Here is a 17344-nt window from a genome sequence, read left to right as displayed (position 1 = left end):
TTGTCATCTGCGGAATAACAAATGTTATAGAGTTTCATGAGTTTCAATTCATATTTTAGTAGATGCACATTGCCTGCTTAGACATCTTAACCAGTGTTTCTTATTTAGACCTCCTAAATCAGGCTTCCTAAACCTCAGCCCTCCGGATGTTTTGAGATTACAATTCCCATCATCCCTGACCACTGGTCCTGCTAGCTAGGGATCATGGGAGTTGTAGGCCAAAAACATCTGGAGGGCCGAGGTTGAGGAAGCCTGTCCTAAATCTATTAACTCAGGATACTTTTCACGGTATTTCCCTCAATTATATGTTAAGTTCCATCTACAAGAGTGGAGAACCTCTGGCCTGTCCAGGTTAAATATGACCTGGTATGGGTCCCAATTTGGCCAGTTTCCTCAAACCATGTTGAGCTGCCCCACAACTGGATTTCTGTGTGGAAAGTTGATCATGCAGCTGATCCCTGCAGAAAACAGGCCAGATATTATGCCCCCCCAACATCAGCAGAAAGATGATAATTTTGAGTCTGTTCATCAGTAGGGTGTCATTGCATCAGTAGGGTGTCATTGCACAATCATCATGTGATGTCATTGTTATTTCATTTAATTGACAGGATGACAGCTCTGTGCAGCTCTCAAATTTGGCCAATGAGAGATAGGGGAGATAAGAATTTGGCCTGCCAGCCAGTTTAGGTTGCTCAGCTCTGATCTACAATATGGTTGATAAATGTTTCAAAAAGATGGGGGCATTGCAAGTAAATATGATAATTATATAATGTTATTTTCCAAGAACAAATGCCCTGTGGAGCAGTTAGCTTAAAAACTAAGTGTATTCTTAACTTATATTTCAAAACTAAATCCAGCTTACGTTTTTCCTGTTAAAGGCATTCTCATCAAGCTTTTCCACTGCAAGGATGTTTTTGATTGGAATGGTGTAAATAGGATCTTTATCTGTGTAAATAAGAATGAGTAAATTGGTACAAACTATAGAAAAGAAAACTATTGATTAGGATAATGCTGGAGACAAAATCTTAGTAGAATTTGGAATTGAACTCTAGCATTCCATTTTTCATTTCCTATGGAGCAAGTGCAGTAGAAAAAAGCATATGCCTGCCAACTCTATTATGGTTAACACATATATGCAAGTGCCTCTGTTAGGTAAGAAAGTAAGCAGACTTAGATAGGGCTTTTTTTCAGCCAGAACTCACAAGAACGCAGTTCTGGCACCTCTCAGGAGGGCACCATTGCCATCATAAGAGAACAAGGGAAGTGTTCATGGTGAGTTCTGGCACCTCTTTTTCTAGACTAGCACTGGGTTTGGAAATACGAGTTGGAATTTAAAAAAACCTTCAAAATATAGAAGACAACATATTTTTACTAATTTATACCACAAAACAGGATTCTGTTTTAATGAACTCATTTAATTACCATTTCATTAATTACCATAACGAAAGAACAAAGTCTGCACTATACATAAATAGACCACATCCTGTAACTTAAAATGCTGAAGTTGCAAATAAGCAGCACTAATACCTTGTTGCTTATGATAAGTGAGCTCTCTATCTGTCAAACAGAACCAACGCTTTTTGAAATTCTTTTTCCCAATACGTGTTCTTCCTTGTGCTCTTTTATACATTTCCCTGTGAACAGAATACAAAGTATTATTAAGCAGAAACCTTCAAAATGCTTCCCATAAACAGAGTTCCCAGTTGCACTTACACAGAGGTCCTTCAATCTGCCTACTCATTATGCAAAAAAGTTTTTTGCAGATAAAATTGCTCAGATTTGGGAAGAAGTAGACTCCACTGTAGGAGCAGGGCCGGGGTAGGAGAGTGCTAGAGTTTTGTCTAGTAAAGTTGAGTGGGATCAATTCCAATCTGTTACCTCTGAGGATGTGGACAGGCTGCTTGGACGAGTGAAACCAACCACCTGTCTCCTGGATCCTTGCCCATCCTGGCTTATAAAAGCTAGCCGGGAAGGACTGGGCGATGGGCTTCGTGGGGTGGTGAATGCTTCCCTCTGTGAGGGAGCCTTCCCAGACCCGCTGAAAGAGGCGGTTATTAAACCGCTTCTTAAAAAACCATCTTTAGATGCGGCCACGATGGCCAACTATCACCCAGTTTCAAATCTTCTATTCTTGGGCAAGGTGATTGAGCGAGTGGTTGCTGAACAACTCCAGGCACGCCTGGAAGAATCCATTTGGATCCCTTCCAGTCGGGATTCAGGCCTCATCATGGGACTGAAACTGCCTTGGCCGCACTGGTTGATGATCTCCGGCGGGCTAGGGATAAAGGTGAGAGCTGTTTCCTAGTTCTGCTGGATCTCCCAGCGGCGTTTGATACCATCGACCATAACATCCTTCTGGACCGTCTTGAGGGGCTAGGAGCTGGGGGCACTGTCATGCAGTGGTTCCGCTCCTTCCTCCTGGGCCGTGTTCAGAAAGTGGGGGGGGGATGAGTGTTCAGACCCCTGGGCTCTCACTTGTGGGGTGCCTCAGGGTTCTGTCCTCTCCCCCATGCTTTTCAACATTTACATGCAGCCGCTGGGAGAGATCATCAGGAGGTTTGGGCTGGGCGTTCATCAGTATGCGGATGATACCCAGCTTTACCTCTCTTTTAAATCAGAACCAGTGAAGGCGGTGAAGGTCCTGTGTGAGTGTCTGGAGGCAGTTGGAGGATGGATGGCGGCTAACAGATTGAGGTTGAATCCTGACAAGACAGAAGTACTGTTTTGGGGGGACAGGAGGCGGGCAGATGTCGAGGATTCCCTGGTCCTCAATGGGGTAACTGTGCCCCTGAAGGACCAGGTGCGCAGCCTGGGAGTCATTTTGGACTCACAGCTGTCCATGGAGGCACAGGTCAAATCTGTGTCCAGGGCAGCTGTTTACCAGCTTCATCTGGTACGTAGGCTGAGACCCTATCTGCCTGCAGACTGTCTCGCCAGAGTGATGCATGCTCTGGTTATCTCCTGCTTGGACTACTGCAATGTGCTCTATGTGGGGCTACCTTTGAAGGTGACTCGGAAACTACAAATAATCCAGAATGCGGCAGCTAGACTGGTGACTGGGGGCAGCCGCCGAGACCATATAACACTGGTCTTGAAAGACCTACGTTGGCTCCCAGTACGTTTCCGAGCACAATTCAAAGTGTTGGTGCTGACCTTTAAAGCCCTAAACGGCCTCGGTCCAGTATACCTGAAGGAGCGTCTCCACCCCCATCGTTCTGTCTGGACGCTGAGATCCAGCGCCGAGGGCCTTCTGGCGGTTCCCTCATTGTGAGAAGCAAAGCTACAGGGAACCAGGCAGAGGGCCTTCTCGGTAGTGGCGCCCGCCCTGTGGAACGCCCTTCCAGCAGATGTCAAAGCGATAAACAACTACCTGACATTCGGAAGACATCTTAAGGCAGCCCTGTTCAGGGAAGTTTTTAACGTGTGATATTTTAGTGTATTTTTGGTTTCTATGGAAGCCGCCCAGAGTGGCTGGGGAGGCCCAGCCAGATGAGCGGGGTATAAATAATAAACTATTATTATTATTACTTATCCAATTATACTCAAACCACCCCACATTCAGATATTCAAACATCTGGAGTTTGCCAACTTCCTTACTTTCTTTCTGCTTTTGTGGCCAGGAGCAGCCATTTGGGAGCAGAAACCATGCAGGAAGCAAGCTCAGACAAATCAGAGAGCAGGAGAGATTGAGCAAATCAGGGAGCAGGAGAGACTGAACTAATCAGATTTTCCTTTCTCTGTCTTTTACTGGTGGGCTGCAGCAATTTCAGGAAGAAACCATGAAGAGAGTTGAGACAAATCCTACAATTTGAAATGTTCCCATAGGGATCAATGGAAATTGTGGACTCCTTAAACAAACGCTCACCTAACAAACAATTTTCAGGGAACGCATTGTGTTTGGTAAGGGGACCTGCGTGTCCTTACAAGCAATATAATAAATAATAAAATAATAATAATAATTTTGTTATTTATACCACACCCAACTGCCTGGGTCTCACCAGCCTCTCTGGGTGGCTTACAGCATATATCAAAACGTAATAAAACATCAGACAGTAAAACTTCCGGATACAGGGCTGCCTTCATATGTCTTCTAAAAGTTATGTAGTTCTTTTATCTCCTTGACAGGGAGGGTGTTCAACAGGGAGGGTGCCACTACCAAGAAGGCCCTCTGCCTGGTTCCCTGTAACTTCACTTCTTGCAGTGAGGGAACCAGCAGAAGACCTTCAGAGGAGGACCTCAGTGTCTGGGCTGAACAATGGGGGTGGAGATGCTCCTTCAGGTATACTGAGCCGAGGCCGTTTAGGGCTTTAAAGGTCAGCAGCAACATTTTGAATTGTGTTCAGAAACACACCGGGAGCCAATGAAGATGCTTTAGGACCAGTGTTATATGGTCACTACAGCTACTCCCAGTCAGTCACCAGTCTAGCTGCCGCATTCTGGATTAGTTGTAGTTTCTGAGTCACCTTCAAAGGTAGCCCCACATAGAGCGCATTGTAGTAGTCCAAGCAGGAGATAACCAGAGTATGCATCACTCTGGCAAGACAGTCTGCTGGCAGGTATGGTATCAGCCAGTGTACCAGGTGGAGCTGGTAGACAGCTGCCCTGGACACAGAATTGACCTGCACCTCCAGGGACAGCTGTGAGTCCAAAATGACTCCCAGGTTGTGCACCTGGTCTATTCAGGACCAGAGAGTCCTGCACACCTGCCCGTCCCCTGTCCCCCCAAAATAGTACTTCTGTCTTGTCAGGATTCAACCTCAGTCTGTTATATAGTTATAACACTAAGTGGACCATATTTCTTTGACAGAAATTGAACAATTTATAGCTGAATATGAGACGTTAGTAGGATACAAAGATGAATTAAAAAAACCCAAAACTATTAGGAATAAATATGATTTAGAATCTAGAAAGACAATTTTTAAGTCTATAAAAAGAAAAAAGATCCTGTTTTTTCTTATTTATTTAATGATTGGTGAAAAAAAAGAACATACATAATTTATTTGGTTATGCTGACAGCAGCAAGAATAATATACAGAAATAAACTGAGACTACACGTGATACCAACTGTAAATGAATGAACTGATAAAATGTGGGCATTTGCACTAATGGAAAAATTGGTATATTATATAAGGAAGGGAGAGAACAGCAGAATATTTTAAAATAAAAACTGAAGTCCTTGACTGATAGTATAAAGAGGTCTTTCAATATCCAATAATAAAGGGTATTTTATATTACATTGAATTATAAACATTTAACCTTTGTATGCAAGGCTGTATGCAAGTAATGCAAGGATATCTTAAGACACTGGATTTTGAGTTTAAAGGTAGGATTCATCTAATGAAACCCGTCAGCGGAACCACTGTGCTTTCCCTGCACCTCTCCCCACATCTCCCATAATTATTTATTGGGGTCAAGAGAACCCCAGAACAACATGCACAGGGAGGAGATACTGTTCTGTCTGAAATCGCTGTGCAGACAAAATGTTCATCATAGCACAACACTGAATTCTACCCACTGATACTGAATTATAGTAAGCATATATATTAAAAATATGTAAATATTTACAATGGTATAAAAGGGCACCTTTATGTATAGTTGTTATAGTAGTATTTTTAAAATAGTTTTCACTTATCCTCAAAGTTCACAAAGTAATATGAAGAAAACATTTTTATTATTTCTCTTTCCCAGACTTGCTCACACCATTCCACTTTAAAAAGAAAATGCAAGGTGGTTGTTGCAGCTCTGCAAGTTCTTCCCAATCATCAATTTAAGGTTAAGTATGCTACAGGGTGATTAACTACAATAACTATCCTCTCCTTGCAGGAGTCTTGTACTGATAAAAAGGGGTATTTTGTATACAATGGTAATGTGAGCAAGGAATTGTGCACATATGTAAGTAGGCTACTGCCTCAGAGAGAGTTGGCACTTAAGCAGTCAGGGAAGCCAAGGTTCTAGGCTGGAACTAGTTCAAAGAGATGACAAAAATAATGTATTCAAGCAAAACACTTGTCAGTATGCAGTACTTTGTACTTCAGTTACCCTTCTTTTAGATGAATCGACTCGCTCATGACACTTGGCTCTTTAGTTTCAGTAGATGATACCTCATCTAAAAACTAAAAGAGAACATGTTAAAATAATGTGAATTGTTTTCCATACACAACTGTAGAAGCTTTTTTAAAAAAATCAATATACATGAAATTTGAGGTGGTTGCTGGTGACGGAGGTAGGAGAGAAAAGAACTCTGGGAGGCAGGCACAGTCCCCTCAGGCTTTTCTCTCCGGCCTAACAGATCAGATCGTTTCTCCACAGCTTTCACTGATCTTTTGTTAAGCTAAGTTCTTCTACTTTCAAATAGAAGAAAGTAGAACATGGAGACCTTGTTAAAATAATGTGAATTGTTTTCCATACTTAACTGTAGAAACTTTTGTAAAAGTTTTTTTAAATATCAATATACATGAAGTCTAAGCTAACCAAAGTTAATTTACAGTTCTAAGATGTTGTTTCTGCATTTTACCTTCACATTTGATCTAAAATATTGCATCTTAAAAACATTTCTGCCATTGTACTTTAGCAAAACAAGTGTGCACGTGAGGGGTACAGGGTGGCATTGTGCAGTAAACAGAGGATTAGACTTGTACCAGGAAGATCTGGGTTCAAACCACTAGCCAGCTGTAAGCAATTGATTCGTCCATCTATTGATCTAACCTACCTCACAGTGCTGTTGTGTGAATCAAAAGGGATAGCCTCCAAGTACAGTTCCTGACATCCTTGGAGGAATGCAAGAAAAAAATGGACACATACTATAACTGAAATAATGTGTACATATTTATAAAAAATACCTTTTTGACAGCTTCAATATATGCCTCTTCCTGAAACATTTTGAAAAATTCACACATAAATGTTTCCTTGAAGCTTGACTAAAAGAGAGAAAATTGAAATGAGTAAACCTTAGCAATTAAGATACCAGAAGCAAAACAAAAGAATAAATCATCAGGTACTTACAAGCTTGCTTTTGGACAAACTTCCCCAGCTCCCCAGTGTCTGAATGGCTTTTGATATAAGGGTTAATGTTCTAGACGTCTGTGCATCCTAAAAGAAACATATAAGAAACAGGTAAAGTTGCCATTTTACTGTTGTCGTAGTATTGTTTTAGGCCCCTGCTAAAAACTGTTTTTTTTTTTCAGGCAAGCCAACCCAGACATGCACACGTGAAGTGTATTTTAATATGTGATTTTATAATGTAAACATTTTTAAAACTGATTCAATTAAAATTTTGACTCTTGGGTCGCCTTGTTTTTAACATCTGATTCTATTATTTTTAAGTTATATTTTATGTAAAGCACTTAGAAACTTAATGATTAAATTATATATAAATCTTGTTAAATAAATAATAGTATTACAACGAAAGAACATCTACCAAGTACTTTACTGCACAGCTGCCACATGGCAGCTTTCATATAAGCATCATGGAGATGGACACAGCATGAAGCAGTGTTTTGCAGACTCCAACAAATTTTCATGAGCACAAGGGCCTTTGATACAAGCAGAAGCCCCTATTAATAGAAGTGGCACAGCATGGAGGAAGGATATAATTTTTTCCAATGCTCCTGCAGCTCCTTGTGCACCTCCCATACAGTTCTGGAAGGTCTTCAATCATTCAGAGTGGATTGGTTTGGGAGGGCATGAGGAGCAGGTGAAAATGTCCCCCCTCTGTTACTGGGCAATGAGAGTGTTATTTCAGTGAGCAGAAGTCCCCTCATGAGAGGTACTGTTTCAATCTATTAGTAGATGAAACATCTTACATTACAAATTCTGGTTCTACAGTTTGATATGTCTCCACCAGACAAAAAGAGATGTACTTTATTGCTTAAAAGGAACCAAGGTTTTACAGAGAAATTCTACTTCATTTATTTATCAAAATGCATTTAAAAGATGTATATACCAGTTCATTGCAAGAAAACCTTTAAGTCTTTTATATAAATATCCATATTTAAGATGTTAAACATTTGTGCTAACTTTACAATACACAGACCTATATAATCTGACACTGAAACATTTCACTTATTCGAATATTTAAAGGCTATGCCCTTATATAATATTTGAATCAGAGACTGAGCAATATTGTTTTACTCCAATTGATGTAACTAGCTGAATATTTATTTTGTAGCAGAATAGCGTCTTGAATTAAATCTGACATTTCTATTAATGCCCCTTCTGAAATTGTGATATATGGTCCACAATATAACGACTGGATCCTATATGAAGGTATGTATTTCGACCTCACCAAACCATAGTTACCTAAGGACACAGCGGTGCCACTTCTATGACATTAAGTCTCTCCTCTTTTGCTAACAAGGATCAGAATCCTAAGAGGAGGTATGAGTGAGAGGGAGCAGTGACAGGCAAAAATGAGTACAGTGGATACATGGTGTGCTGGTAAGAAGTGGGGAGGATAGAAAGGACACTGCTCCAAGAACATGGAACCAGGAACTACATGCAGTGGTGCAGAAAATGTTTTGGAAAAATGTTTTGTGTCATAAGTTCATTAGTAACACTGAATGGATGCCAATTGCAAACACAGCATTAGGCAAGCTTGGCAGGTTCAAAGTTGTAAATAATGTTTTACAGGTAATTAACTCTAACATTGTCTTTAAATCTTTTTAAGTATTGCAAGAAAAATGTCTACATAACAATAGATATTAAGTGTGCATTAATTTCTCCCCTCAAATATTTGTGGTCAAATGCTTTGTGGCATATGGGGGGGGGGAGGAATGTTAAATCACTCTTTGGGGCATCAGAATATGTTTCTGATGCAAGTTAGCCTATGCAACGTGAACAAGAAAAACTTCCAATTCAAAGTTTTCCAGAAAACACATGTCACTGATTACATGAACAGTAGCTACAGAAGAAGAAGAATTTGGATTTGATATCCCGCTTTATCACTACCCTAAGGAGTCTCAAAGCGGCTAACATTCTCCTTTCCCTTCCTCCCCCACAACAAACTGTGAGATGAGTGAGGCTGAGAGACTTCACAGAAGTGTGACTAACCCAAGGTCACCCAGCAGCTGCATGTGGAGGAGCGGGGACGCAAACCCAGTTCACCAGATTACGAGTCCACCGCTCTTAACCACTACACCACACTGGCTCTCAGTACAATAGTACTGTAGAATACTCAGTACAGTAGTACTATTCAGTATCCTCTAATTAAGGAAGTACACTGCCATAAAGCAGGGGTAGGCAACCTAAGGCCCATGGGCCACAAGCGGCCCACGGGGGTCGTTTAACTGGCCCCCGAGCCACCCACTCAGTGAGTCCCTGCACACTGCGCTAAACTGGCGCAGCGACTCACTTTTGCGGTGCCAGAAATCCCATCTGCACAGACACCGGAAATTGCAGGCACACACGTTCATGCATGTGTGCAATCCAGCCCACAGAAGGATCTCCGCTGGAGTGAACCAGTCCAGGCGAGGTAAACCTTGCCAACTCCTGGCCATCAACAGTATATTGATTTTTAATAGCTTTTCCATATGTTTAACATCTTAGATCTAAGTAGTTCACTCCACTCCTACTTCATAAGCAATGTTGCAAAACTGATGCCTTTAAATACTGTTGCTGGGACTCACAAATGGGAAAGAGGGTTGTCATGGGCTTCCCATATGCATCTGGTTAGTCACTGGGAGAACAGGACATTGATCTAGATGGGTCTTTGGCCTGAACCAGCAGGGCTCTTTTTAAGTTCTTATAAGACAATCTATAAATGAACATCAATAACCCAAGAAAAGAAAGCTATTATTGTGGAATATTTTCTTTTTTGAGATGAGCAGTGCACAATGCTTTTGGGGCCACTTTCTATGCTATGTTCTTACTACAATGAAAACATCTCTGTGTAGGAAAAGTTACATAGAATGTTTCAAATGATACCAAGCTATAACTGTCCCATTTGACATCCTGTACAACATTCTCTACATATTACCAGAATATTAACAATATAGCTTTCTATACATCCCTTCAGGGTAGCCCAGACTTCTCTTTTAGGGCTTTCTGTCACTGTTTGAGATTACTTTGAAGTCAATAGGAAATGCAACCATATACCATACAAGTGATTAGGGTGCCAGCTACCTATTCATATCAATTTTCCAATTATTATTATTAATATTCAGGCAGGATAATAGCTCAGAACCGTAGGGGACTTAGGGACTATGTAGTTAACTAGAGTTTACTTAAATTATATCCAGGAGGCCTAAAAACTCACAGTTCAACTCTCCATTCACATTGCAAACGTTAGGCTTATTTCTATATTTATCTTCCTAACAAACCTTGCCTAGAGAGTTTGGACAGAACATTATTAAAACTTACGGGATGATGAGGTCGTAAATGGAAAGTATGAGGCGATACTACAGCTACAGCAAAGAAACGAAGAAATATAAAGCTGCTCACTGCAGAATATTGTACATGAGGGTCATCTGCAGAAAAAAACCATGAAATGTAAGATGTATTACAAGTTGGTAGGAAATGAAGACAATGAAAAACTTTAGCAGGATAATGTCATTAGAAAAAGAAGTACTGTTCTTTGGCAGAATAAAGAACTAGCAAGTAGGATGAAATGAAAGTGTGGTTATGATGCAAGATGCTTTTGCCATTTGTTATAGGGCACAAATAAGAACTGTAACACATCTGGTTGTACCTAAATTATGATTTAGTCATGTACACAAACCTTGAGCTTGTGGGCTCCATCTCCCCTCCTCCAGCACTATTGCAGAGAGGAAACTGGAAGGGTTTGCTTCTGTTTTCAAGTTAACCATGGCTTATTATTGTGTCTGAACTAAAAACTATACCAATTCTTCTTTATGTTTTATGGAAACAAGCAGGAATTGAGGTTGGCTTGTTTACTTAAACCATAGTTAAGACTTTGGTTTGCTTCATAGCTGTGCTGGAGAAAAGGGAATGGGGAGCTCATAAATGCAAGGCCCATTAATGTAAACCAATCAGCCCCAGCCAGTATGACCAATGGTAAGAGACATTTACAGTTAGGAGTTCAACTTATTCTGGAGGGAACAGGTTCCCCATCCCTATGTAAACCATCATTTATCATTATGTACAACTGAAGCTACTATTTATATTTTATATCAGATAAACTACACATTCTAATAGTTTTCAGAGAACACATATTTTACTCTATACCAAGAAGGCTGTTTTCCCTTTTTTATGTTGGGGGAGATGTTGTATAGTATATGTATGTTCAATATAGAATACGTATAACAACGTACTATTCAACTTGCTATTCAAAGCTTCACACATTTTAACCAATAAGTAACACTAACAGAAGCATGGCTGTATTTCAAAATGTTGTCTAATGCAACATTTTAAAACACATTCTGTGTTTGTATGTTTCTCTTATACTGTATGTCTCTTATCTTGTGCTCTTTTCATACTGGTATAACAAGCATGCAGTTCTGCTGATACGAAATAGTATAGATACATATGCTCCATACACAGCCTACAGAAAGCAGATCATGTTTACAATAAACATTTTTAAAGTCTATTGAAAATGTAAAGTTGCAAATTTAGTCATTTCAGTTTCCTTATGAATGCTACTAGACAACTCTTTGAGAACACTTCCATGGACTTCAAGAGGTCTTACATAAGTTTCTAATTAAAAAAAATACACTTACTAGAAAATCTTTCAGCAGCCAAGCACCTCAGAGAACAGAACACATCACACATTAATTTAGGGCAACTTATACTTGACTGTACAACTGTACTGAATACTTTGTCAACATAGAAGCGCAGATTTTCCTAGAAGGCAAACAAATTATTTCAGAAATCCATACTGTTTTATTCTATTGTCAAAGAAAAATCTAATACAAAATTTTACACACATGTTCTCCATTCTAGCATAACAATGGCAATCTTTTGGGAACAGCGGCAAATGTAAATCATATACTTTAAAGATCAATAAAACACACTGGCATATGTACAGGTTATTCACATATTATGTGAGGGTTACGTTCTGGAGATATAGAGTGTAAAGCCAAAATAGAGTATAGTCAAAACAACCCTGTGGAAACTTGGAAATGCCCCATAAAAAGCACAGCACACGTTCTCCAAGGCCACTCTTACTCTCTCCCCTCCCATGCTCTCTCTCCCAAGGCAACTTGTACTCTACCTCTGCATGATCTCCAAGGTGAGTGCAATGACGCGTGGGATTGCCTATCCCCCCCCGCCAGATGCCCACCCCTTTTGATTTATTTTTTTCGGCCAAGCGCATAAAGTTCAAATTATGCATGTAAAACACACATAAGTTGCGAGTTACCTGCATACATAGATACACAATAGAAAAGTGCACTGACATCTTCTACTTTCATTGCTGCCAATGGTACAAGCTAGCCAAAAGACAATCCATATATCACTACCAATGCTTACTGTTAATAATTAGAAACAGCATTTTTATGGTACAAATTCTATCTTTATTGCAGCTCACTAATACTTCTATTTGAACAAAGAGTAACTTGATACTTAATAGCAACAACTCTCAAGGATACCATAATGGGTCCAGGTTTTGATCCCAACAATGTAAGGTGCATGTTCAGTATTATGAACTGAATTATGAACTAATTTACAGTAGTACTTATTTATACTGAGGCCTACATAATGGAAGTTACCGTATACAGAGAACATTGGTAAATGGAAGCCAACACAAGTGGAAGAATCACACTCAGATTCTAAGCAATTTTGCTTGATGTTGAAATTTAGCATGGCTAACATTTATCACTCCAAAAATTGATTATACACTAGCTCAGGGGTGGGGAACCTTTTGCAGCCCAAGGCTGTATTCTGGCAACCTTCTAGGTCCCATATGCCAGTGGTAGGAGACGCTGGAGGCAAAAATGGACAAATCAATTAATGTAAATTTTAACTTTATAAAGTAGGCTGGTTTACACACCTCTGTCCTCCATTAAGAAAAGCAAGAGGCATTATCAGAGTTCAATAACACACTCCAGCCAGGCAAAAACACTCAAAGAGAGCACAAAGCAGGGACAATAGGGGTGTAGCCGAGAAGAGTCCAGAGGTTGAGACAGAGAGGCTTAGAGTGCTGCCTCAGAGCCAGGCCTGAGGTTCCCCACCTCTGCACTAGGTCCTTGAATATAAGCTGAACAAAATCACTTAAACACACCTGGTGTATTTCAACATTATCAGCTTCTTTCAGTTTCAAAGGATCAATTTCGCAAGGTTTGGGATTATCACATATCTGAAAACAAGAGTAAAATTTTAGTCAGTTATATCAGGACAGGTCATTATTCAGGTCTGTTCTCCTTTACTGAACCAGAGGTAAGAAGAGAGGCAAAACCCATCAATGTTCTCCAGAAGCTGCCTGTAGGCATACTGCAAACTTTTGAAAAAAAAGATGGCCACTGCATGTTTATATTTCTAGTGGCTGCACTCACACCTTAAAACCATGCATCCTCAAGGAGGAAGGTACCTTGATTTCCCTCCTTTTCTTTTCTTCCAATCTTCCTTAATATGCTGAAAAGGTGCACCCACAGTAGCAATCTAGTAAAGTTAATAAGTGCTTTATTACCCCCCTCCCCTCATGATCCTGGAGACTGGATTTTAGGCTAGACCCGATGAAGAAGTTTTATGTATATAAATTGTTAAGAGCAGACACCAGCTGTTTCCTTCCTGTAACTGACTTATATGAATAGGATCAGAACTACATAGGCACAGGTGCACGTACACATACATGGATGATACTGAAGAGATCACTTCCAGTACATTTAGGTATTAGTTGTCTTAGGCAACTTCATTCATTTAGCAGTAGTATTCTTACTGTTGAGAAACACGTCTGCATACTATATGCATTTAAGGGACACAGCATGCAGATTACGATCATATGGAAAGCCACCACACTTGTCTGGAAGCTGTAGAGATTTCCCATAATATGTGTAGTGGAACCCTTCTACACTTTACAAGAGTCACGATAACCCGCCATGCAGATGCTTTGTGGCAAGCAGGAACTGTATTATGTGCTCCTTAGTAATAAAGTGCAGTTTTGTTGTGGTGCTCACTGGCTGATATCTAAGAAACAACTCTGCACTGAGTCACTGGTTAATAAAGCCGGAAGCAGTGCCAAAAAAATATTCTTTAACCAACCAGCTTTGTAAACCTTAATGCATAATGTTACAGTACCTCATCAAGAATTGGTTTTAATGTAACTTTCAGGTAGTGCTTTCCCACTATTTTCATCATTTCATCTAGGCATCGAGTAGCTAAAGAATTCCCTCTGAAGATTGTATTTGCTTCCCTGCAAAGCAATATGAATCATTAAGAATTCAAGATGGAAGGAATATATAAATCATACCCTAAGTTTTCTGTGAAAGGTTTCTAGCAATCTAACTCATATACAGATGGTATTCAGAAACCAGAGTTTAAAACACCTGCAATATCTGTGATATATTTAGCTAACTAAGATTAAATAGGTGTCTATGTCTACTGGAAGCCGAACTAGTTATAAACTTTAAGTCATCCTTATAGAGCTGTAAAGAAAAATCTGCCCTAAGCAGACACCTATCCTATTCACAACTGACAGAAATCAAGACTAGGAAAGATATCTTCAATGATTAAAGCTAACAACTTTTTAAATGTAGAAGACACAAACCTATCATCCTAGGTACCTCTTTTTCAACCAGTTTGGTAGTATTGGTAGTGAACTGTCAATTAAACATCCCTAAATGTATCTTCAAAAACACATCTGAAAATGTCAATTCCTTTACACAAGTACATTCCTATTTGACAAATGGACGAACTGTCCTTCTGGTTCTATCTAGAAGTAGAATGTTGTGCTGTATCATTAGATATTTATTCAGAGTCAAAGCAGAGCTAGCAATATAGCCAACTAATAATGAAGGATCAGCAAGTTATCCACAGTAACGGGATCACACACCTAAGTTTAGTCTGCTACCTGAGATCCACTATAAGAGGTCCACAAACTATGGCTAACCTTAGTAACCAGTAAAATTCACTGTGTTCACCCTGAGACTAGGAGAGGGGTGACGTATTATTTTTGAGGCCATACTGATCTTCAGAGAAGTCTCCCAAGTGCTCCACACTGATAGGGCAATGAGGGGGAACAGTGTCTGGCAGACACTCCCTGCCCTTCCTCAGGTTCAGGAGATCAATGGACCTTGCCAGAATTTTAGTTCAGTTTAGTTCTACTATAGTTCTTATTTAAGTTTACTTATTTATTTCATAAAAATTATACTGCTTGATTATAGAATATAGAAAACCTCAAAGTGGTTTACAAAATTTCTTGGGATATTGGGGAACGATGTATAGTAGAAGCAGGTTCATTTGTGGATCCCTGTCAAGCATGCATTTTGCATTACCATCAAGCAACTTGTTTGATACCTTTTGCTAAGGTAGTTTGAAGCAGCAAATTTTACAAGTTTTACACGCTTACTGTTATTACAATTTATACCTGCCCTTCACCCAAGGTCCCAGGGGCAGGTTACAACAATTAAAACACAATATTTAAAACCATTTAAAACATCTTAAAATTACAAAAATATGCACTTGTCATGGACACCAATACTGGGAGGAGGGAGAAAAGAGGGAAAATGAAATACTTACTGGGTATCCGTCAATTCTAACTCTGCCACTGCAGTGATAAATTGTACTAGTTTATGATGATGTATCAACAACCTTACAAGAGGCAAAATGGCATCATATTTATCTCGACATACTTCAGCCAAAATGTAAGCAGAAGAAGCAGAAATAGGCTATAAAAAGGGGGAAATATAACTGAAATAAGTACCAGTTGTACCAAACGGAAAGACAACAGAACCACCAGAATTTTAATCAATTCCAAAATGTAGACGTATAATGTTCTAAATTCGCCCTGGATTATGCATGCCTAGAACATTTTCTTTGAACTGCAATTCTCAAGCCAGCCACATCAAGTAGCTTTTGAAATGCCACCTTTTCATGACATACGGAGTGGCTTTTTAAAAAATAGTTAAATACTCTCATGGTTGTACAGTGTACCTCTACAAGAGCATTTAACTATTTTTAAAAAGTAACAGTGTTACCTATAACTACACATACTAATATAAGTATAAGAATTACAAATACTTATAAGTAACAGTATTATTTTTCATATATATATATCTATATCTATCTATCTATCTATCTATCTGTCTGTCTGTCTGTCTGTCTGTCTGTCTATCCATCTGTAATTATGACTGCAGTGACAAATCTGGGTATCCTTTTAAAGCCATGCAAGGTAGAATTGTGATACCGGCCAAGAGGCAAATATGATATGGTATAACTTGCTCTTAAATGGTTAAACAGTCCCCAAAGCAGGTTACCTCAACTTCTGATGACTTTAGCAGCAAGTTTCTGAGGGAAGCATAGTACTGTGATGGAAGCACATAGTCTTCAGCATAACATATATTCAGTCTAAGTGATCCATGATCATCTGTTTTGGACGACTTATTTCCATTGTCTCTTGGCTGTAGAAGGTACCTTAAAAAAGAAAATCCAAGTGACAGAGATTCATTTTGCATTTTATTTATAGTTCACCAAGTAAAGTTAGGTCTAGAATAAAGAAGCAGCAATAACCTTGCCCTTTCCTTCTTTCTTTTTATTTTAGCTAACTTAAATTTGATTAAGATAAATTTTTGACTTTTTAAATTAATATTGAAGTACACCAAGCATTTACTTGCATCAACTATTATTTTAAGCGTTACCACTTTTAGATGTGGAGTTTGTGCTTGATGTAAGCAAGTCAAGAAATAAATGTATTAATATATTTGAAATATATATGCTTAACTGGCATTTATTTACTTGCATGTTTTTTAAACAGCCTGCCATCAAAAGTGTGTGCAGAAAAAGGAAATATATAACAAAAAAACCAATATTCAGATTATCACAATACTAGCAATGGATAAGGAAAAAAAGATAAGGGATAAAGGAGGTGGTCTCTCAGGTAAACTGATCCCAAGCTTGTACAGGGGCTTCTATACCAATAGTGAAATTTTAATTTGGCCTAGTAGAATGCTGTGAGGCAGTGCAATGCCTAGAAAAATAAAGTACAATTCTGCAGGAAACAACTGTAGCACAACTGTTTGTTTCCAGTTACAAACACTTTCATACAGTCATACAGATAACAAACCTATCCTTTTGTTTTAACTATGTCACAAGCTGCCTTTTGCCTAGTTTTCTTACCATGCTTGGAAGGAATCACTTCCTAACACCTTGACAGGAATCTTGATTTCTCCTAGGAAAAGGTCTTGTACCAAGTTACCATTGTTCCATAAATCAATCCTGAAAGTTAAATAATAGTTAA

General features: G+C 39.2%; 1 protein-coding gene across 1 annotated transcript in view; it reads right to left on the bottom strand.

Moving 5' to 3' along the window:
- Positions 1-17344, bottom strand: part of RASA2 (RAS p21 protein activator 2) — a 49020-nt gene that overhangs the window by 10254 nt on the left and 21422 nt on the right. The window contains exons 9-20 of the mRNA XM_083739038.1: positions 17224-17322; positions 16365-16521; positions 15628-15776; positions 14188-14302; positions 13175-13249; positions 11673-11796; positions 10357-10463; positions 7003-7089; positions 6840-6917; positions 6040-6113; positions 1528-1634; positions 863-945 (exon numbers count right to left, since the gene is read on the bottom strand). Coding sequence (XP_083595164.1) covers positions 863-945; positions 1528-1634; positions 6040-6113; positions 6840-6917; positions 7003-7089; positions 10357-10463; positions 11673-11796; positions 13175-13249; positions 14188-14302; positions 15628-15776; positions 16365-16521; positions 17224-17322 — 1255 coding nt within the window. The remainder of the gene's footprint in view (positions 1-862; positions 946-1527; positions 1635-6039; positions 6114-6839; positions 6918-7002; positions 7090-10356; positions 10464-11672; positions 11797-13174; positions 13250-14187; positions 14303-15627; positions 15777-16364; positions 16522-17223; positions 17323-17344) is intronic.

This window comes from Podarcis gaigeae (genome assembly GCF_964106915.1).
Source record: "Podarcis gaigeae genome assembly, chromosome: 5".
Classification (NCBI taxonomy): Eukaryota; Metazoa; Chordata; class Lepidosauria; order Squamata; family Lacertidae; genus Podarcis; species Podarcis gaigeae.
This window is presented reverse-complemented; position numbering and strand designations above follow the sequence as displayed.